This window comes from Chelonoidis abingdonii, chromosome 3, assembly GCF_003597395.2.
Source record: "Chelonoidis abingdonii isolate Lonesome George chromosome 3, CheloAbing_2.0, whole genome shotgun sequence".
NCBI classification, from domain to species: domain Eukaryota; kingdom Metazoa; phylum Chordata; order Testudines; family Testudinidae; genus Chelonoidis; species Chelonoidis abingdonii.
This window is the reverse complement of record NC_133771.1, coordinates 114,945,246-114,968,925: the sequence shown is the minus strand read 5'-3', so window position 1 is coordinate 114,968,925 and position 23,680 is coordinate 114,945,246. Positions and strand designations below refer to the sequence as shown.

The following is a 23,680-nucleotide window of genomic DNA, read 5'->3' as shown; positions in this document are numbered from 1 at the left end:
ACCTCCGTATGCTGCAGCCACATTATCACCTTTGTCATAGCTTAGTCCCCTAAACCATCTTTTTTCAGCTTCTCTAAAATAACCTCTGTAATATCCACATCAAAGAGGGGAGGATATCAATACACTCTACAACTCCCTCAACAACCTTTGCTCCGTCTTTCAAAATCTCAACATACCTTAACATGTGAGACATTTGTTTCATTTGGGAGAGGTCTGGGGTGCAGTCAAACACAATAGAGAAGTATTTAGCTTTCCTAACCTTGTGGGAAATAGTCTGCTGTACTTTCCTTGTGATCCTACTGAGAAATTCATTTTGAATTCAGTTTGATAAGTACGTCACCTTTGTGGTACTAGGCTGAGTAACTTCCATATGATCTCCCAACACACTATCATACTTCGCAAGCAAATCAAGTAAACCAAAACATTACCATTACAAGGCTGTCCAATTTCTCAAAGCTAAACACTTCTCATTTAAGCACAGCAAAATATCCAAGAGAATGCAAAATATTGCATCACATGTCCTGCATCTGATAGCAAGTTTGTATACCTTTATTAGTTGTGAGAACTTTTCCAGCCATTCTGCTAGTTTCATCCAATTATTGCTTTTCCAGACAAATTCATCATCTTTTTTTGTGACCATAAAAGGAGGTTCACAAACTTTTTTCACTTTAGGAATTGTGTGCGCTAACATGAACGTTCAAAGGAACATATGGAGGCAAACAATCAAAACAGAATGGAGGCAAGAGTCGAACTGTACATCAACCAAGAATGCTGGCATAACTCCCCATAAAGAATTTTGACAAAGAACTACAGTTTTAATACTCGCCTTCCTTTGTGTTAATTAGGTTAAAAGACTTGTTTTAAAATTAACAGGAGACTTTTCTACCAAAAAACCCATGAACAGAATCCATCACTTGTGGCCAAGTAACCAAATCTGCTTTATCAAAATCAAAATTCTCCTCCTGCTTTCAATAAATGAACCGCTTTCAGCATCTATATCCATAACAGTTGCATTAGCAACCAACAGGCAATTTTAGTACCAGAATCAGAGACTCTGGCACTCAATAAGTTTGACAAACCCAAATTGACATCCTCACTAGCTAAGGAAGACTCAGAAGTGCGAGTAACAGAACTGTCCACAGATAGTTCACCAGGAATGTGGTTGAACTTTGAATGTTTCAAGAAAATTTGTAGACCACTCACACTTTTCAGATCTTTTTCATGAGGCTGCTGCATCTTGTGCTTTTGAACAGCACTCATCTCCTTGTAGGTAATGGCATGGCAGGAATCATAACTAAACAAGTCATGCGATTAAACAATAATATAATACCATTTATTTAAATATTTTCAGATGTTTTCTGCATTTTCAAATATATTGATTTCAATGACAACACAAAATGCAAAGTGTACAGTGCTCACTTTATATTATTTTTGATTACAGGTATTTGCACTGTAAAATAAACAAAAGAAATATTTTTCAATTCACCTCATACAAATATTGTAGTGCAATCTCTTTATCATGAAAGCTGAACTTACAAATGTAGAATTATGTACAAAGAAAACTGCATTCAAAAACAAAACAATGGTACCAATGTGAGATTTCTAAAGACAGCTACAGCACTCAACCCAAGGTTTAAGAATCTGAAGTGCCTTCCAAAATCTGAGGGAGACGAGGTGTGGAGCATGCTTTCAGAAGTCTTAAAAGAGCAACACTCCAGTGAGGAAACTACAGCACCCGAACCACCAAAAAAAGAAAATCAAGCTTCTGCTGGTGGTATCTGATTCAGATAATTAAAATGAACATGTGCAGGTCCACACTGTTTTGGATTGTTATCAAGCAGAACCTGTCATCAGCATGGAAGCACGTCCCCTGCAATGGTGGTTGTATCTGAAGTAACATATGAATCTTTATCACATGTGGCACATAAATATCTTGCAATGCCAGCTACAACAGTGTCTGTTCTCACTTTCAGGTGACATTGTAAACAAGAAGCAGGCAGTATTATCTCTTGAAAATTGTACCCAAACTTATTTGTCTGAGCGATAGGCTGAAGAAGTAGGACTGATTGACTTGTAGGCTCTCAAGTTTTATATTTTGTTTTTGAGTGCAGTTATGTAACAAAAAAAAATCTAGATTTGTAAATTGCACTTTCATTACAAAGAGATTGCACTACAGCACTTGTACGAAGTAAATTGAAAAATACTATTTCTTTTGTTTATCATTTTTACAGTGCAAATATTTAGAATAAAAAAAATACACTTTGATTTAAATTACCACATAGACTACAATATATATGAAAATGTAGAAAAACATCCAAATATTTAATTTCGATGGGTATTCTGTTGGTTAACAGTATGATTAATCGCAATTTTTAAAATCTCGATTAATTGTTTTGAGCTAATCATGTGAGTTAACTGCGATTAATTGAGAGCCCTAATCATAACTGACTATAGGAATTCACCCACCAAGCTCTTTACAAATGAATTGCTAGGTTTGGAATAACTGTAGTAGTGGGTGAAAGATTTAACTAATATCTGTGTGAAACGCTGAGAGAAATGAGGTGAAAGGTCATCATATCTCTGTGAAACACAGGGCTATATCAGGTGAAAGGAATAAGCCAGAACTCAGGAATAAGGTCAAATGAAGGGGAGCAGTTACAGAAAAAGCTAGGGCCCCATGACAGAAGAAAAAACTGACAGAAATGGGGTAGCGGAGGAAGGCATTACAGGCCCGTGATGGGCTCGGTGTCAGCTCCACTGGAATCATATGAAACCCTCTTCACATAGCCCTGCTACTCTCATTATCTGATATAAAGTTCTCCTAATTTTTCTCCCTGTTTCATTAAATTAAATTGCAATTACCTTTGTTCAAACAAACCTAATTTGTACTATTAGGGAAATCACTAGATACCAAAGATAGGGACAATTAATCACTCGGTGCTGAGTAGAGATGCGCATTCTTCCACCCCACTCTATCACAGAGCAAAGATGGTTTTACAGGATTAGCATGCCACTGAGGAAATAGTATTTCATAGAGCTGGAACTCCATGGTGCCTTAGACTGTTTTCCATAAGCAGAGGAGAGCATTTCATTCTTACTAATTTTGTTGATGATATGCCAACCAGAAAAAAACCCAGCTTACTCTCCTATAATTCTATTGGCTCTGAATACTCAGAGGAGTAAAACAGGAAAAATATAGACCCTTAACATCCACTTCTGTGATGCCTATGAGAAATCAATCAGCTGAAGATGGCTAGGTTGGAAATAATACACAGAATTTTTTCCATCCAGCTAGGCTCAAAACTGGCTTATATAAATGCATGAATTCAGCACTGTTGCTTTCATCCTCCTTCTCAGCTTCCCTTCTATCATATGTTGCTCACTCAGCCTATCCTGCTGTAAATATGCTCTTGTGGGCAGGAACCATGTCTTCCTCTTTGTTTACCTACCACAGTGAGGCCCTGAACCTACCACGGTGAGGCCCTGAACCTAAGTCGAGTCTTTGCAATTGTGCCCAATCTAAATAAGATGATGATTTATTAGATACACTGCTATGGCTCTGAGTACATACAGATAATAGATCTATTGAGTATTAGGTTGCCAGATTTACAGTCACTTTTTGAGTATAATCAAGCTATAAGTAAAAGTTTAAAAACTCACAATGTTTTTTTCCAAGGTTGAATTCCAAAGATAAAATTCATGCAAAGTATATGGTTTATGAAATAGTTTACTATATATGATCTATCATGGTAGCAAGCAACTTGTATAATGGATCCTGAGAAGTACATTAGTTCTTTTAGGAAAGAAAATAAATGCATAGTAGACAGGTAAGTGTGATGTTGCACTCTATATGATTTTATGAAAATATGCTGATGAGTGTGAATATAATGTAACTAAAGTGTGCTTCATGCAAAAGGTCTCTTGTAAGGTATCATTACAAAGCTTATAATCTACTGAGTGTGGTCATCCTATTTGTATAAACGTATCATTCTTGAATCTGAAACTAGAAATATGAAATATAACTCTGAGGGCCTATTGTAATTATGCAAAGTGTGGGCCATTAATGGTGGTTTGGAATCTTGATGGCTCCCATTAACCAGGACAATTGACTGTAGATGGCTTTGTTTTACCTGTAAGTCTTCCTGTATACATGTGTGCTGGCAAGTGAGTAATGAAGTCTTACAGTGACATGTGATCATGTCACCTGAACTGGAATCCATTTTTAACCTGGTGCTTTTCCATTTAGAAGAAGGGGTGGGGATGGGAACCCAGAGAGACAAAGGATTTCCGCCTTATGCAAAAGATATATAAGTGGGTAGAACAAAACAAAAGAGGCTGCAGTCATGACAAATTCCCTAGCTACCACCTGAGCTGGAACAAGGGCTGTACCAGAGGAAAGGATTGTGCCCAGACTAGGAAGGGGTCCAGTCTGTGAAAGGAATTTAGTGAAACATCTCTGAGGGAGAGATTTTATCTGTATTCAATTTCATTACTGTACTAGGCTTAGACTTGTGGGTTTTATGTTATTTTACTTGGTAATTCACTTTGTTCTGTCTGTTACTACTTGGAACCACTTAAATCCTACTTTCTGTATTTAATACAATCACTTTTTACTTATTAATAAACCCAGAGTATGTATTAATACCTGGGGCTGGGACAGGACAGCTGTGCATATCTCTCTATCAGTGTTATAGAGGGCGAACAATTTATGAGTTTACCCTGTATAAACTTTATACAAGGTAAAACAGATTTATTTGGGGTTTGGACCCCATTGGGAGTTAGGCATCCGAGTGTTAAAGACAGGAACACTCTTAAGTTGCTTTCAATTAAGTCTGCAGCTTTGGGGCACGTGGTTCAGACCCTGGGTCTGTGTAGGAGCAGACTGGCATGTCTGGCTCAACAAGACAGGGTGCCGGAGTTCCAAGCTGGCAGGGAAAGCAGGGGCAGAAGTAGTCTTGGAACATCAGTTGGCAGTTCCCAAGGGGTTTCTGTGACCCAACCCATCACAGTAAGTATTAAATTATCCTAAGCAGCAACGCTTTTATTAAGAAATGTACATTTTTTGCAGATAAGCTTTGTAAAGGGAGCAGTTAAACACAGGAAAATTAGGACATGACCTAAACCTTTTACAAGTATAATAATAATAATAATAATAATAATAATAATACTTTTTTCATATATGAAACTTTATATTGTCAAAACACATCCTCACACCACATCATCATGAGGGAAACTTGCCCAGCCCCTTCAGCCCCAGGTGCATCTTTTTTCTATTGTCAATAGATACCTTTCAGAGTAGATAGAGATGTCATCCTATCCTTCTGAAATGGATAGATAAGACAGAAACGAATGGTTCCTAACATTCTGCAACCTTTATTGGCTGCCACTGCACATTGAGCAGATGTTTTCAGAGAACTATCCACGATGACGCCAAGATCTCTTTCTTGAATGATAATAGCTAATTTAGTCCCCATCCCATAGTTGGGATTATGTTTTTTCTAAGTGCATTGCTTTGCACTTAAAATCTCATCTGATGTTTTGTTGCCCAGTCACCCAGTTTAGTGAGATCCCTTTGTAACTCTTTGCAGTCAGCTTTTGGATTTAACTATCATGAGTAAATTAGTATCCTCTGAAAACTTTGCCACCTCACTGTTCACTCCCTTTTCCAGATCATTTATTAATATGTTAAACAGTCCTGGTTCCAATACAGATCCTTGGGAGACCCTGCTATTTACTTCTCTCCACTGTGAAAACTGACCATTATTCCATATCTTTTAATCAGTTGCTGATCCATGAGAGACCCTTCCCATATTATCCCCTGACTGCTTACATGCTTAAGAGCCTTTGGTAAGGGACCTTGTCAAAGGCTTTCTGAAAATCCAAGTACATCGACTGGATCATCCTTGTCCACATGGCTTGTTGACTCCCACAAAGAATTCTGATGGATTAGTGAGGCATGATTTCCCTTTATAAAAGCCATGTTTACTTTTTCACAACATATTGTGTTAATCTATATGTCTGATCATTCTGTTCTTTACTATAGTTTCAGCCAATTTTTCTGGCACTGAAGTTAGGTTTACCAGGCTGTAAACAGGGCCACCCTGGGGGGTGGGGGACAAGTGGGGCAATTTGCCCCAGGCCCCACAGGGGCCCCCATGAGAATATAGTATTCTCTAGTATTGCAACTTTTTTTTATGGAAGGGGCCCCTGAAATTCCTTTGCCCCAGGCCCCCTGAATCCTCTGGGTGGCTCTGCCTGTAAATGGCAGGATCCCCTCTGGAACCTTCTTTGAAAGTCAGTGTTACATTAACTACCTCCAGTCATTTGCTAGAGAGGCTGATTTAAATGATAGGTTACATACTACAGTTCTGCAATTTCATATTTGAGTTCCTTCAGAACTCTTGGATGAATACCATATGGTGCTGGTGATTTATTAATTTATCAGTTTGATCCAAACCCTTCTCTATTGACACATAAATCTGGGACAATTCCTCAGATCTGTCAACTAAAAAGAATGGCTTCACATACTCTGCAGTCAAAACCAATGCAAAGAATTTATTTACATTCTCCTCAAAGAATTTGTTTTCCTTGAGTGCTCCTTTACCACCTCAATTGTCCAGCACCACTACTGACTGTTTGGCAGACTACCTGCTTCTGATACACTTTTAAACATTTTCCTGTTAGTTTTTGTGTCCTTAGTTAGTTGCTTTTCAAAGTCTGTCTTGGTCTACCTTATTATATTTTTACACTTAACTTGCCTGAGTTTATGCTTCTTTCCATTTTCCTCACTAGGATTTGACTTCCAATTTTTAAAGGATGTCTTTTTGCCTCTAACTGCTTCTTTCACTCTGCTTTGTAGCCATGGTGTCATTTCTGTCATCATATTGTTTTTTTATTTTTTTGTAGTATTCATTTAGTTTCTATTATGGTGTTTTTAAATTGTCTCCATGAAATTTCTAGGCATTACACCCTTGTGACTGTTCCTTTTAATTTCCATTTAATTAGAATATTCATTTTTGTTTAGTTTCCATTTGAAGTTAAATGCTACTGTAGTAGGATTCTTTGGCATTTTCCCCCTTACCAGGATATTAAATTTAATTACATTATGGTCATTATTACCAAGTGGTTCAGCTATATTCACCTCCTGAAACAGATCCTGTGCTCCACTTAGGACTAGATCAAGAATTTCTTCTCTTCTTGTGGTTTCCAGGGCAAGCTGCTGCAAGGAGTCATTCATGGTGTCTAGAAATTTTATCTCTGCATCTTTTCCTGAGGTGACATATACCGAGTCAAAATGAGGTGTGACAGTGCTAGCTATATCAAAAGCAATGTGCTGGTATGAAACTCAAACCATCACAGAAACACTGATAAAACCCAGAGGACCTGATTCTTACTCTTACATTAATTTTATTAGCAAAAACAACAAGAAGTCCTTGTGGTACCTTAGAGACTAACACATTTATTTGGGCATAAGCTTTCATGGGCTATAACCCACACCATGCAAGACCCTTAATTTTATTAATTTATTTTAGCTCTATTGAAGTCAATGGAGTTTCACTGCTATAAACTATTCAAAAACGGCAGAGAACCAGACCCAGCAAGCTAATGGCTTCAGTTATTGTTCGGAAATATAGTTTGAACACTAACAAATGTACCAACATATTGTATGTTCTTCTCACCACACATTTCTATAATCTTGGATTCATTAAAAGGCCGTACTATGTAAAGTTAGTGTCCTTCCTCATGGGTTCAAACTCAGGGTCAGATACTGCCCCCCTTACTCATACAGACTACTTAGTAGTCCCACTGAAGTCAATGGGATTACTTGTGTTTAAAGGTTTTGCTAGATAAGTGCCTATTGGTCAAGTAAGATGCTACTTAACATAAGTAAAGATAACAAAATCTGGCGCAAAATGATTGCTGTGAAGTGGGGGAAAAGCCCTTTCTTTCTCAATAGCTTCTCTCTATTGTTCCTTGATTCATGTCTGCTTACCTACATTGCAAAACACATACCCCGACTACTAATAAGCACTTCAGAAGTTGCCTACAATACCATCAGACCACATACCACTGCTGGCAGTTTCATCAGATCCAGGCAGCTACCAAGATGACAAGTCCATTGCCCTATTCAATTCTCTGAATGACCATCAACCTATTTTACCTCAAGATTTGGCTCTTGCTTTTCAGAATTTTGCATCTTTTAAAGTGAGTTATTTGCAGTGAACAATTTATTAGACAAATTTAGTCTTTTTACCTCTGAAATTATTCATGAGCATATTTTATATTTAATTTATTTTAAGTTATTCAGTGTATGTTTGCAAACATATTTTAGCTCATGGATTGCCTGACATTGTCCACCATTACTACTGATTTGAGAATTTGTTATTAATAATTTACTATTTCTTAGTCTCAGCTCCCTGACTGAATGATTTCTAGTCCCAGAAGAGCTTTCAAGAAGTTGATGCAAACGCTTCTGGTGTGAATGTTCATGCAAATACATATTTTCATGAGTATTCCTGAAAATTTCTCTTTCTATAATATTCTTGTTAACAAAAAACTTGCACATACAAATGTTTAGGGAAAGCAAATAAAAGAGGTCACAAATAGTAACAAATGTGTGAATTTATTCTAATGAATGTTCACAGATACTTTTTGGCAGCAATTATTCAACTGTTGTCATCTCTGACTTACTTATGATTTGGGGAGTGGTGGGGACGTGCAGCCATGATGTTTCTGGTATCTTTGTATGACTTTCTTATCTTGTATGAATCTGCTAATTCTATAACCCTACTCATGAAACATAATGAGGTGGCTGCTCAGGTATGCACCATCCAAATTCTGCAGGTTCAGAACCAACCCATTACTCATTTGGGTGAATCAGTCTAAGCATAAAAAGAGACAAGTGATTTGCTTTGAATTGTTCTCCCCATCCTCCCCCCCAAAATTCTACTGTGGGAAAACCTATGATAAGCTGAAGGATCCTAAAAATGTCTAATAAAAGTGTAAATATACTTTAGTTAAGGTGACCAAATAGCAAATGTGAAAAATCAGGATTTTTTTCCAGGGGAGGAGGGAGGGAAGTTGCATATGTAAGACAAAGTCCCTAATACCCTAACATCCAGGTCACTTTCCCCACCTGTGCTGTGCTATGTAAGGCGACCATCAGGACCTGCTGCTCTCCTACCCTCCCCTTACATAGCCTAGGTGGGGAAAGTTGTAGGGATATAAAGAAGGTACTAACAGTGATTCCCTCAAGTGACAGTGACCTCCCAGTTTCACCAAGTACAAAAGTATTTTAGTTCTTCTGTTAAAACTTGTAAGCTCCTGTCTGTAGAAACCATTGATCGAATGTGTCCTGTGAAAGATACTCTATCACTATGTAAAACTTACAAACAAGTTAATTGACTCTGTTCTTGAAGTAAACACTAGGTTACTTGTAATTGATACCATGTAAACAAATACTATAAGCTGTTGAGTGACTTTCACTGCATTGTAACAGCAACGGCTCCTAGAAACAGACCCTGACTTTCTGTGATTATAGGGCAGGGAGTCTCAAATGAATTAGCACACACTCCAAAAGTAGTGGAGACAGTAAATTAAAATATGGTTAAGATATGGAGTGTATGTTGATGACTGCTTGATGTACATGAGTGGTTAGGGAAGTGCCAACCTAGAAAGGGAGTATCCATCGGTCAAAGAATGTGTCAAGTGGACCACCAGACAACCGCCGGAGGATAAACTGGGATCCACCCCAACACCTGGAAGGATGAGAAACACAAACTTTAGACAGTGTGGAGCCACCAGGAATGTGCCATCTGCTGACTGAGTCAGCAGGATAAAACAGCTCCCATAGACTAACACAGGAATTAATTCCTATAAGAATGAACACCAAAGACTGAGAACTTTAAGTCTCTGGTTCTGCTGCCAACCTCCAGGAGCATCAGGTGCATCTGACACAGACTCGGCTCCATCCTCATGACCAAGATACCTGGCCAGTAACTTGGCATGAGCAACTTCTAGGCTGGTAACTATAACACCTATACAGCACTCGAATGAATGAGAGGAGGGAGAGGGGGAGAGAGAGAGAGAGAGAGAGAGAGAGTGCGCGCGTGTGTAAGGAATAGGTAGTAATAGGAATAAATGGTCGTTTGCTTTATTATTATATTTACAATAAATGTGACATCTTTGCCTTATCCCTCTTAATAAGATCCTGATGGTTTTCATTATTGGTATAACAAAGTGACCTGGACGTTAGGAGCCCTGGTGCTGCTCCTCGCTCCCCACTCACAGCCCCCTAGAGGTGCACGTAGGAAAAGCAGCGGGGGGGTGGGGGAGAAGGGCAGCAATACCACTTACTCCATCCATCTACATCAGCTGCCCCACTTGAGCGCGGGAGCGCGGTACAGGGGTTGGGACAAAGGGGAGCAGTGTAGGAGTTGGAAGGAAAGGGAAGGTGCGGAGCCCTGGCACCCACAGGGGCTGGGGCAATAGGGGGCACCCAGCCCTGCGTCCCACACGTTTCCCCCCTACCCCTGTGAGGGCGGGGGGGGGGTTGCTGCGGGAGTTTCACGGCGTTTGCTCCTTCTCATCCCACGAGCACCCCTGGATCCGACTGTTCCGGCCCAGCCGGCCAGCCCCTTCTACCTCTTCCCTGGCCTGGGTCGCTACCCGCCGTCCGCTGTGCTGCAGCGAGGAACCCACATGGGACGTACAGGCCCCACCCACTTCTCTCCCCTGCTTTCGGAATGGACATTGCGCATGCGCTAGCTCCGGGCCCGGACGCTCCTTTCGGCTGGCGCAGTCTCTGCTAGGCAGGAGGCTCCTTCTAACACCGGACGGGCGCGCTCTGGTGCCGTCGGGAGCGCGCGCGGCTAGAAGGTCGTTGTTGACTGTTGCGGTTGGTTCTTGTAGGAGCGCAACTGGCCGGAAGCGGCCCGCCCCTCCCCCAGCCGCCGGAGGCGCCGCGAGGGTCTGGAAGAGCCGGCGCGGGAGCTGGCTTATCCCCTAGGTAGGTTCAGGGTGGGCGGGCGCCTGCCAGGCTGTGGGTCCCGTCCCCGCAGGGCGCCCCCGTGTCACGGTGCAGCAGCCGCTCCCTGGGGCTCCCCCCGGCTGGGGGTTGGGGCACCGGCTGCCTGCGCCTGGCGCCCCTGGCGCCCCCGCTTTCAGTCGAAGTGCTCGGTTGTGCTGTGAAATGGCAAAGTGTCTTCGCCTCCCCTTGAGCCCCCCCGGACCCCCCCCCCAAGGAGACGTTCAGGTGGTTGGGCGAGGCCAGGCGTGGAGTGGGGCTGAGCCGGGCACCCAATTAAATCAGCGTCTCTGGGAAGAAGCGGTACTTCTGGTACAGCAAAGCGGGTGACAGTTCCCCCCTTTGGATAAATTGCGACCTCGCTTAGTTGTGCTTTGTTTGTCCGAGTCAGCCTGATAGCTCTTCGGGACAAGGGCCCCTTGTTTCTGCAGCAATGCGCGAATACGCGCTGCTTTAGAAAAGGGGGGACATACCATTGCCCATAAGTGTCCCTGCCCCAAAGGGCACATTGAGCGGGAACATTGCAATACAGTGGAACCCCAATTCACCCGTTATCTGGCTCTCCGGATTAACCAGACCACCCCTGGCGCGCACACAGGAATAGAGTAAGGGAATTCGACGCTGTAAGTCGCGGGTGGCGGGGCCCAGGCTGGCAGCCCCGAAATCCCCCACCCATTCTTCTGTTTATCTGAATGTTTGTTTATCCGATCTGGCCCCAGTCCTAGTTAGATCGGAAAAATAGCGTTCCATTGTGTAATGTTATATAACAGAGTGGGGGCTGTGAGCTTCACGGCTGGAATGCTTCAAAGAGCAACTGGGTTTTCAGAAGTTCTTTCAGGGCAATGAGTGTACTTTGTTTAGGTTTGCAAATGGGTGTGCACATGTACGTTACTTTATAAATATTAACTGTTTGCTCTGTATTCATGCAGTAAGTGTGTAATAAGGAAAAATAAAGATGGAAGACTGGTGAGTGCGGTTATAATGTCAGTAACCTTGGTGCTGCCCAAATTTCATCAGCTTCTAAAATGCAGTATTTTGGAGGTATCAAAATATCATACATTTCCTTCTACATTAATAGCTTTATTTGGAGTAGTCCACTGAGGAGAAATGTTTATTATTCAAAAGATACTGTTAACTTCTGCTTTCATATTCTTTTGATGTTTCAAGTAGCTCCCTAGCAGCTACAGAAAAAATTGGAAAAATGAGATGTTAGAATGTGTGACATTGGTGCATGCAATAATAATGTAAAAACGTAGTGTAGGACAGTGGCTTTCCCTACATTTTCAAATGGAGGTGCAGCAGACTTCTTTAGAATTCTTAGACATAGTCTGTGGACTCCCAGGTGTCCATGGCCATTGGTTCAGTACCACTGGTCTAGGAAATTTGAGCTCCTGTAAGGAATGATATAAAACAAAAAACCAAAAACCACATGCCCAATACAATAAGAAATGTGATATAGCACAGTTTTAAAGATCATTGCAAATCCATATTAGAAATCTTTTAACTTTGTGTAGGTTACATAGATTCCCAATCTGTCAAAGACTTAGCCACATACTTTTCTTTGCAGGATTGGGGCCTCATATTGTGGACATGATTGTTTCATACATGATTTTAAGTGTCCCTTTAATTATGATGCAAACATTTCTTTAACTATGTTTGTCATTATGACCTGTATTCAGCTGGTTCATGCAGGGAGAATTCCATGGATTTGATTGAAGGATACTGACCTTTGTTGTTCACATTAAGTGCAAGAATTCCAAAAATTCAATTAGCTTGTCTTTGTTTTTTCTATTCTTAAAGCTTGCACTTTTCTCAATATTGGTACTAATAGCCAGTTTCACTTTCATATTCTTAGTGGTGCAATGTTTGGAATTCAAACAGTATAGGTTTTAGTCTAAAAACATTTCATATTAGACTCATCTTAAATGATGAAAAATCATTTTGGTTGGTTGATGTGTATAGGCGTTATACAATCTTGTTTGTATGAAATGTAAATTGTGGGTTAAATTTAAGTTGAGTGTCCGTTTACATTGAAGAAGCATATTTAATGTCAAGTTAACGGAAACTAGATTTGAAATATATGCGTAATATTACATATACTATATTAGCCTAAAAATGTTTGTCACACTCTTGTTGATTTTACTTTCTTTATTTTAATGGATGGGGAATAGTCCATAGGCAGACAGGAGATGAAGTTGCTGAACAGGAGCCTTGGAAATAACGTTGATTATTGCAGTTGGGGGAAGGGTGCCAGATTTTCTAATCCTGCATGTACAATAGTATATATATTTGCATGTTGTCTTATTTAGCCATGTGCACATGCAGATACCTCCTTTTTTTTTTAATATACACATTGGTCATTTGCTTGCCTAAACTATGTGTGTAAAAGTGTTCGTGCAATTGTGTGTCTAATTTGAAATCCAGTCATTGTTTCCTCAACTGTTGGAGCTCAGTTGTTCTTAGATTTATGTTGCAGAGGGTGAAAGCTTGTCTTTTTCTGAGTACATAATGCTGGCCATTTTGTGGAATTACTCAGAGGCTGCTATCACACACCCTTCAGCTGGATGAATGCAACAAGAGCAGTTGCCTATTAGGGGAAGTATGGGGAAATTGTTGGCTTTATAATGAAAGGTATATTGGATCTTACAATGGCGATTAAATTTGATTCTGAGACCATGTACAATGGGAGAGTCCAATTCACATGCCAGTGATTTTAAAAGGATGCTACTGATTTCTCTTTATATTAGGGCTCTCGGTTAATCAGATTATATCATATAATTACATCATATTATTATTTTTATTACAAATATTTGCGCTGTAAATATGATAAAAGAAGCAGTATTTTTCAATTCACCTCATACAAGTACTGTAGTGCAATATCTTTATTGTGAAAGTGCAGTTTACAAATGTAGATTTTTGTTGTTATATAACTGAACTTAAAAACAAAACACTGTAAAACTTTAGAGCCTACAAGTCCACCAAGTCCTACTTCTTGTTCAGCCAATTCCTAAGAGAAACAAGTTTGTTTACATTTACAGAAAATATTGCTGCTGGCTTTTTACTTACAATAAAACCTGAAAGTGAGAACAGGCATTTGCATGGCACTTTTGGAGCCGGCGTAGCAAGGTGTCAAGGTATTTTTCCCACTTTGAACGTTAGCATCCAAAAAGTGGGGACCCCTGCATGTACCCTTCTAAGCTTAATTCCTAGCTTAGATCAGATAGTGCTGCCACCAACCAGAAATTCCAGTGTCTGGTACACTCCCTGTCCCCCAAAACCTTCCCTGGGGGACCCAGGACCCAAACCCCTGGGTCTTAAAATAAGGAGAAATAAACCATTCCCCCTCCTTCCCCCTCCCAGACTTTCCCCTCCCTGGGTTACCCTGAGAGGCTACACTGATCCAAACTCCTTGGATCTTAAAACAGAGAGGAATTAACTTTCCCCTCATCTCCTTTCCCCCCACCAATCCCCTGGTGAGTTTAGACCCAATCCCCTTGGGTCTTAAACAAGGGGGGAAAAATCAATCAGGTTCTTAAAAAAGAAAGCTTTTAATTAAGAAAGAAAAAGTAAAAATTATTTCTGTAAAACCAGGATGGAAAATGTTTACAGGGTCTTCAGCTTATATAGACTAGAGGGACTCCCTCCCCCTTAGCCTAAGATACAAGTTGCAGCAAACAGAGGTAAAAGTTCTTCCAGCAAAATACACATTCACAAGTTAAGAAAACAACCACAAGACTAATCTGCCTTTTCTAGCTAGTAGTTACTATTTTGAACATGAGAGACTGTTTCAGAAAGATTGGAGAAAGACCTGGTTGCATGTCTGTCCCCTCTTAGCCCCAAGAGCGAACAACGAACAAAACAAACAGCACAAACAAAGACTTCCCTCCACTGAGATTTGAAAGTATCTTGTCCCCTGATTGGTCCTCTGGTCAGGTGTCAGCCAGGCTTACTGAGCTTCTTAACCCTTTACAGGTAAAAGAGACATTAACGCTTAACTATCTGTTTATGACACAAGTTGTTTACATGCCAGATATACTGAACATTCGTATGCACCTTCATGCTTCAGCCACCATTCCAGAGGAGATGCTTCCATGCTGATGACGCTAGTTAAAAATATGAGTTGATTAAATTTTAACTGAACGTCTTGGAGGAGAATAGTATGTCCCCTGCTCTGTTTCACCTGCATTCTGCCATGTATTTCATGTTATAGGAGTCTTGGATGATGACCCAACACATGTTGTTCATTTTAAGAACACTTTCACTGCAGATTTGACAAAACGCAAAGAAGGTACCAATGTGAGATTTCTAAAGATAGCTACAGCCCTCAACCTAAGGTTTAAGAATCTGAAGTGCCTTCCAAAATTTGAGGGAGACAAGGTGTGGAGCATGCTTTCAGAAGGTTTAAAAGAGCAACACTCCAATGTGGAGCTACAGCACCTGAACCATCAAAAACAAAAATCAACCTTCTGGTGGCATCTGACTCAAATGATGAAACTGAACATGTGGGGGTCCGCACTGCTTTGGATCATGATGACAGGTTCTGCTCGATAAGCATGGACATGTCCTCTGGAATAGTGGTTGAAGATGAAGAGACATGTGAATCTTTAGCGCATTTGGCACGTAAATATCTTGCAACACCAGCTACAACAGTTTCATGCAAATGTCAGTTCTCACTTTCAGGTAACATTGTAAACAAGAACTGGCAGCATTATCTCCTGCAAATGTTAACAAACTTGTTTGTCTGAGTGATTGGCCGAACAAGAAGTAGGGCTGAGTGGACTTGTACGCTTTAAAGTTTTACATGGTTTTATTTTTGAATGAAGTTATTTTTTGTACATAATTCTACATTTGTAAGTTCAACTTTCATGATAAAGAGGTTACATTACTGTACTTGTTTTAGGTGACTTGAAAAATACTCTTTTGTATTTTTTACAGCACAAATATTTGTAATCCAAAATAAATTTAAAATAAACACTGTACACTTTGTATTCTGTTGTAACTGAAATTGATATATATCAATAAATCAATAATCACAGAACAGTGTAATTAAGTGTATGAAACTTGTTTTCAATGTTTATTTATAATTTTGAAAAGTGAGGATAAGACTAAATCTGTTTTGTGTGCATCCTGTGTAACAGTACATTATGTAAAGTGTAATATATATATATATATGATGAGATTTTTACTAATATATCTGCATATCAGTCAGTTTAATGAAAAGGCAGTCACATCTTGCTATTGTTCCATGTCTTGAACTCCTACTGAAGTCAGTTTTTTAGGATCATGCACTATTGCCAAGTCCCCCACAAAGAGCTTACCATAGTTCCCAGTGAAGTGAAGACTTCCATTGATTTTAAGAGAAGTTGGATTAGAGAACATACTGTAAATCAAAAATTCTTACTGAAAATCTTCAGGTGGTCTTTTCCAGCATTACCTGTTCATTAATACAGGCATTCTACTCTTCATTAAAATGTAAGACTGGAAGGGACCTAGTTAAGTTATCAAGTCAAGTCTCCTGCACTGATGCAGGATTATATGTTATCTAGAATCAGAGGGCTAGCCATGTTAGTCTGGATCTGTAAAAGCAGCAAAGAGTTCTGTGGCACCTTATAGACTAATAGATGTATTGGAGCATGAGCTTTCGTGGGTGTTAGTCTAACCTCCTCTTAAAAACCTCTGGTGATGGAGATTCCACAACCTCCCATGGTAATTTGTTCCAGTGCTTAACTATCCTTATAGTTAGGAAGTTTTTCTTTCTGTCTAACCTAAATCTCCCTTGCCACAATTTAAATCCATTTCTTCTTGGACTGTTCTTGGTGGTGAAGGAGAACAGTTTATCAGCCGCCTCTTTATAACAAGCTTTTATGTACCTGAAGACTGTTATCATGTCCCCACTCAGTCATCTCTTCTCAAACTCTAAGCAAACCCAATTTTTTCAATCTTTCCTCATAGGCCATATTTTAATTATTTCATCCAGTTTCCAAAATTCATCATAATTTTATGCAAGTATACCGGCAAAGATCCTTCTCTGGGGACTAAACCTTGATGTGGTGAGTGCCTATGACTTAAATAGGCTGCTGCGCAATTTACAGGGAATTTAGCGCCATGCAGGTGCTCAGGGAACCCACCCCAGCACCTGCTGCTGCCAGGGGAGGGGTGCCCCTCCCCTAGCCCCAACCTAGTTCAGCCTCCAACCTGCCATGGCTGGGATGGCCCCCTGCCCCAACAATGCCATGGCCCAGACCTGCCGCGGTTGGGGCGCATCTACTGCAGCCTGAACCTGGGTGGCCCAGCCCTGAAACCAGGGCAGACCCGGCCTGGGCCTGCTGGGGCTGGGGGAGGAGTGCCTATACTGCAGCCTGAGCCGAGGGGCGCTTCTCTCCACTAGCCGAGGTGCTGCTGCAGGGAGAGAAAGCTGGGAAGAGTCCTTTCTCCGTGCTGTAGCCCCGGAGCACCCTTCTGCACACCAAACCCCTCATCCCCAGCCCCACCCAAGAGCCCGCACCCCCAGCCAGGATCCTCACACCCCTGCATCTCAACCCTCTTCCCCAGCCCTGAGCCCCCTCCCACACTCCGAACCTCTTGACCCCACCTCCACCACATGAATTTTATGTGCACTGATATGAAGGTATTGTGACACATTTCACCTCCATTTTGGTGCACATAACAAAATTCATTCTACAGGAGTGGGGAAAAATTAGCTCTCAGAGTACAAGTAGTGTTGCCTCTATGCCAGCAGGATTTACTTTTCTGGCAGGGCTATCCAAGTTGGACCAGTCAGAGGATAGGGACCATACAAAAACCAGTCCACTGGTCCGCCAATTTGAGGGTTGAGTGATGGACCAATAATCTATTCTTGTATGGGGGGGGGGGGGAGTTGTAGGAACAGAACAAGGTAGCCATTGTCTTCAGGGATGGCAGAGCCATGCTTGTGTCTTAAGCAATGTTTGATGGTATGGGAAGGGTTCTGATGTAGTTGCACATAGTCTTCTCTGTTGCTCCATCGTGAGACATCCGGTTGAAGAGCAGTACCATGTGCTTATAACTTGAAAAGAGATACTGCTTTGCGAAAGAGACTGTAAGTTATCTCCTTTTATTACCCTAGAGTGCTTATTTTTTCACTTAGTCCTTTCGTACAATTCAATTATGAAACCACTGAAACTCCAGACTCTAAATGGCAGTATGTTTTTGCAGTTCCTTGTGCTGCTGTTGTGGATAATGAATGATTAGGAGCTGCAATGAGAATCTGCTTTAGCAGAGAAACATAAAATGTGGGCCATGTGATCAGAGGGAGCAGGTCTACAAACAGCTTACAGCTAGCTTCCTTTAGGAAAATGTAGCTTCTGTAGAGTTAGATTATTTGATTAAGACAAAATTTCGGGGTATTGTTTGTCAGGCCTGTGAGTCTCTTACTGTGTCAAATTCAAGAAGAGAAGGTCTTAAAGAATTTCTGGAAATGTTCTGGCTCATTTCAGAGCTAACCCCTCCTTAGCCTTGGGACCTGTGACTATATAATAAGTAGTTTAGCATATCTGCTGCTTTGCTGTTGTATTTCAGTAACAATTTTCATACAGGAGGTATAGATCTGTTAATTTGGCCAATCATTCCTGGCAAATGAAATTTGAAATTATACAAGGTCATTATTTTGAACCTTTTGTTGAGCCCAAGTGTTTTACTGAGCTAATCTAAGTCTCTCTCTCTTTTTTGAAAACCCAGTATTTTAACAACTACCTTTTTGAATATATAGTTACTAACTTCTCAGAACTGATTGCATTTATTGTGACCATTGATCCTTAATATTCCCCATGTTCATGTGCTGTATTTACCATATGTAAATTATTGACTAGTAGGATTATATGTAAAATAACCTCTGTGCTTCAAAGTTCAGAGTCAACAAAGCACGTAAGCACGGGTAGTTCCACTGAAGTAATTGGGACTACAGTTGTTCTCAGAGTTATGCATATTCCTAAATTCTTTGCTGCTTCTGGGTTTAGTTGCACCCACAAACTGCTAAGGACTGTTGTGCAAGCTACTTCAAGAGAGGAGTATTCCCAGGCCTTGAAAAAAATGTATCAATCACTTATTAACTGGGGGGGCGGGAGATGGGATCGCGGTGCTAAAACTGCTAAGCAGTGGTCAGTATTAAGACTAGAATGACATCACCAGGGATGTACTGGGACAACAGCCTACTGAGAAGCTCAGGCTCCAAACCTTATTTTATATTCTGTCATCCTCTGTCTAGTATGTGCTGGATAAATTTGAAACTACATCCCAGTTTGGGTGCTTGAAGCTATAAGAAACTTTTTGTCTCTTCTTCTTTGGAACCCACAGGCTGTTACAAGTGGATTGGCCTCTGCTTTCCAGGGATAACACTTTCCTCTGCTTCTGCTCATAGTTTTCTTCAGCAGCAGCTGTGTGAAATAAATATGATCCCTGACATTTTCGCAACTGTCCACGGAATTCTGAATAACTGCAGTGAAACTGTTCAGTCTTCTTAATTTCAATCTGTTGCTGCATGGCAAAACTAAAAGCAGCAGCAGCAGACTCATTGAACTGTTAACAGATTCCAGGTGACAGCGCTGCATAGGTTTACAATCAGTTTGCGTTTGGAAAATTGTCTATGTAATCAGAAGTACTATTAAAAAAAAAATCCCAATTTTTTAAATTGTATTAAAACTGTTGATATGTAGGCTCCCCATTTGCTAGGGAAAACTTCCTGCTTACTGTAGGAGAGTGGATTTTTCAAGCCTTTTGTGTAACCTTCTTTCACTTGGCAGTTTCCATGGTCTGTCTTACTGTTTAATTATAACTTCCAAGAAACACTTTGTTCAAGAGGAAAAAGTAGTCCTGGTGGTATCTTCGTTTGAAAAATAAGTGATGTTGACTAGAAAGTTTTTGGATGATGATTGAACTAGGCAGAAGAAATGAGTGAGTTCCTTTTTCTGATTAAAATATGGTGGTTTTAAGAGATCAGTTGCTTAAGACACATCTTTTTACATGACTTTGTTTGTGTGACTTCTTGGAGCAGGAACAAAGCAGTGTTTTATAAAACTGAATAGACGCTTTGAGCCGTCTGTAGAACCCCTTATGAGCAGAGTTGTAACTAATGTGACTTCTGCAAACTCTTCAGCTATAGCACAATAAAAGATTTATGTGGGTATCTAATTAGTGTTATCTACCACTGACTAATATTAGTCCATTTTACAGAGATTGGGACACTGCCCGCAAAATAGCAAGATGAGTAATCGTCGAAAGCGTGCGCCTCCACTGAGGATGGATGAGGAGAAAAAGAAGCAACTCTGCTGGAATATGCATGAAGACCGAAGGAATGAGGTAATACTATTGGATGATAACATGGATGAAGACCACCCTGTTCCAGGTCCAAGCACCTCTTCTGTATCCTTTGTTGTAGATGATGATAGCATTGATGAAGGACTGGCTTACAGAGAAAACAGAGGGTCAAAGTCAGTGGGTTTCTCAACAGATGACGGAGAAGACTCCTGCTCCATCTTGACCTCTATATCTGTACAGCTAAATATTGTTGTCTCGCCTTACCATTCAGACAATTTCTGGAAAGCTTTACTTGGAGAATTTGTTCTTCAGCTTCTTCCTCAGAAAATTCTTATTGAGAAGATCCATAAAAGGAGTTTTACTTTGATGAGAGCAGATTCTGGTGATCAGCTGCAAATCTGTGTTCATGCAAGAAGTGGAGAAGAGGGAGGTGAGGAGGAAAAAGAAAGCTTTGGTGATTATGAAGAGGGCATATTGGTGGAATCATCCCTCAATAGTGAAATATTAGAAGACTTGAGATGGTTGCAAAAGAAGAAGGTAATTGGACTTTATCAAAGACCTAGAGAAGATCAAGCATTAAAGGTATTTGTTCATGCAGTTTATTTTAAGAGGGATTTTCAAATAAAAATAGCTCATTTTGTGTTTGGTACCATAAAATAGAAAGTTAGGTAAACATTTGACAAGTCCAGGTCCTACCACACACTTCTAGAATACAGTGCAAAGTATACTCTTTAGTGGTTTCCTGCATACATATTTTCAGTGTTTTTGAAATGTGTTCATTACACATTAAGGTCGCTTAAAATGAATTTAGAAACCATCTGAGTTCCTAAGTGTAACATACTAAAATTTTGCAGACGGTTAAGAGATTAACTCTATCCATAGCCACCAGTCTTCAAAATTTGCCAAATGTGGTGGTGGTCTGGTTTTTGTTTTTGTTCTCTAATTCTATTTTAATTCCTTAATAATTTTAATTTCTTGCAAATATGTTTCACAGGTTGGAATTTACCTTCTGGAAGCTGGTTTAAGCAAATCAGAATTTCTCAGTGATGGAGGTGGGAGAATAAAAAAGGCCAACCAGCTGATTCAGAAACTAATGGAAAAGTACTACAACTTTATAATTCCAGGTAACATAATCTATCCATCATGCAGTTGAATGTTACTGCAGAACTGTTTTACTATTAAAGTTTTTCTTTACTTCGATGATATTTTTAAGGAAAAGGCAAGAAGTATACAGCATTTTTGTCTGTTATGACAACTGTCTTTGTCAGTAAATACATAGTCTTCACCACCATAAATATCTGGACCCCCCACCTGGCAGTAATTTATCTTCATAACACCCTTAGGGAAGGTGGAAGTATTTTCATTTTACCGATGGGAAACTGAGGCAAAGAGTTTATGGTCCCAATCCAGTGCCTATTGCAATTAATGAAAAGATTCAATAAAATTATGTGGGTACTAGATTTCTCCATGATCACACGCGAAGTCTCTAGCAGAACCAGGAACTGATCCAGATATCCTTTGTTCCCAGTCTAGTGCCTTGACCACACTATGCTTCTCTCCAGAGCACTAATGGATTTTGGTTATCAGAGACAAAATCTAGAGAAATGTGTGGATAGGGAACTTGTGCAGGGGAAAGACAAAGATTTTCTGCATGTGGGGTAAAACACTAGTTTAAATCCAGTATGAAAGGTTACTGGTAGATTCTATCAGAAGGATTGCTGCTCTAGACAAAGTAATCACCCTCTCACTTTTATGACTAATGTTCACATCATTTAACTAAAATCATATAGCTCAGTAAAAAAGGGAACATAGGGACTTGGAAATCAGGTAATTATCACAATGTCTTTTTGGGTGTGGGTTGGGGCTTATTGTGTATCATACTACAGCTCTTGAAGTTGAAGTATTAAAGATTAAACTTCCCATTTTTTTCCCTAAAAGACCCTGCACAGGTTTATCTTTATCTACAATTCCGTATATTTTTTTTAATCACATTTCCATTACCCCCTTGGTATCTAAGTGCTGAATTAAACCATAAGTTCAGAGCACCAAAAGTTTTCTGTGTCCATTTGCCTGGAATGCCAGAATATATTAATTTGTATTTTAAGGAACTTCATTTTTTTTTTTATAAGTGGTGTTCCAGGGGACTTCTATTTAAAGGGGTTTTTTTGCTCTGCCCCAAATGCTGTCTTGTTGCCTTTCCCTTTCATTTCTACCTCATTTCCTTCTGTATCTTTGATTGGAACACCTTTCCAGTCCAAGTGTCCAGCCAAGCCTGTGCTCTCTCCAATAGGATTGCTTCTGTGAGGAAGCAAACTAAAACTAAACTAAGACATATGCCTTTTCCCACCCTGCATTTTATAAGAGGAAGACTTAACTTTGATTTTATTTTTTTTTAAAACTTCCTCTAGTGCATTTTGTCTCATTCAGGTCTTTCAGTTGATTTTGAGATCCTCAGGGGTAGAGATTGTCTGTGTCTTGCATAATGGCAAGCACAGAATCAGTGCGTAATAAAATAAATAAAATTCCCAGCTCCAGTTATTTAGCAAAACTCACTGAAATCTACCAAGTTAAATACTGAGGCAAAATGTCATTTGTAAACCTTTGTGGTGGTCCTAAACAGAGATTGTAGAATTAACTGGGTCCTTCTGGGTAACTTGTAGAGATCTTTATTTTATCTGCTTTAACAGAGCTATCATTTATAATAGGCTATTCCTGTGTATGCTATAATACAAATACTTCAAACTACTACTTGTTGCTTCAGTAGAATTACACCCCTAGTCTTTCCAAAATTGAGCTAGCCTTCTCCAAGGGATGAAAAATAGTTTTGTGCTGTAAAATCCAATGAGAATAAAGCATGTAAATGCAATGTGCTGTTCATATATTTATTCTGTTTAAAGGTCAGCACTCTGGGATTTGTTCTTGCATCAATGCCTGGGCACATATGTGACATAACTCTTCAGAAATTAAATGGCATCTGGATACATTATGTTCCCAGGTTTCTCAGGAAGAATGAGCCCTTTAGTTTTTGCAGGGTGTAGTCTGCTTTTGTAACCAAATACAAACATAAATACGTTTCCCATAAATCTAGACAAAAGGAGGAGAAAAAGCCTTTATTTTTGTGAAGTGATACCAGATTATAAATGTAAAAGTTTAAAGATTCAACCTTAAAAAAGGTTCCTCTGAAAACTGTACAGTAACAGCGAGAGTGTTTTAGAACCTGAAAGAAACACCACTGTGGTGGGTAAAATGGCTAAAATGCTGAAAGCCACAACCTCCCATGTCTGACAGAAGATTAATTTGAAACATAGGGTCTACCAAGAAATAGAACATCACAGAACATTTAGCACCCCAGTCTTTCTGAGA

At 40.0% G+C, this 23,680-nt stretch overlaps 1 protein-coding gene across 4 annotated transcripts in view; it reads left to right on the top strand.

Moving 5' to 3' along the window:
- The first annotated feature begins 10,775 nt into the window (after positions 1-10,775).
- Positions 10,776-23,680, top strand: part of SHPRH (SNF2 histone linker PHD RING helicase) — a 130,446-nt gene continuing 117,541 nt past the window's right edge. The window contains exons 1-4 of one of the 4 annotated variants that reach the window (XR_012655560.1): positions 10,776-11,008; positions 11,956-12,067; positions 20,234-20,899; positions 21,312-21,441. Coding sequence is in view for 3 of the 4 variants with exons in the window: in XM_032794597.2 (XP_032650488.1) it covers positions 12,008-12,067; positions 20,234-20,899; positions 21,312-21,441 (856 nt within the window). In the remaining variant the exon portion in view is untranslated. Of the gene's footprint in view, positions 11,009-11,955; positions 12,068-16,978; positions 17,077-20,233; positions 20,900-21,311; positions 21,442-23,680 lie in introns of those variants that run through there. The other 3 variants (XM_032794597.2, XM_075064025.1, XM_075064026.1) reach the window with 3 other exon arrangements.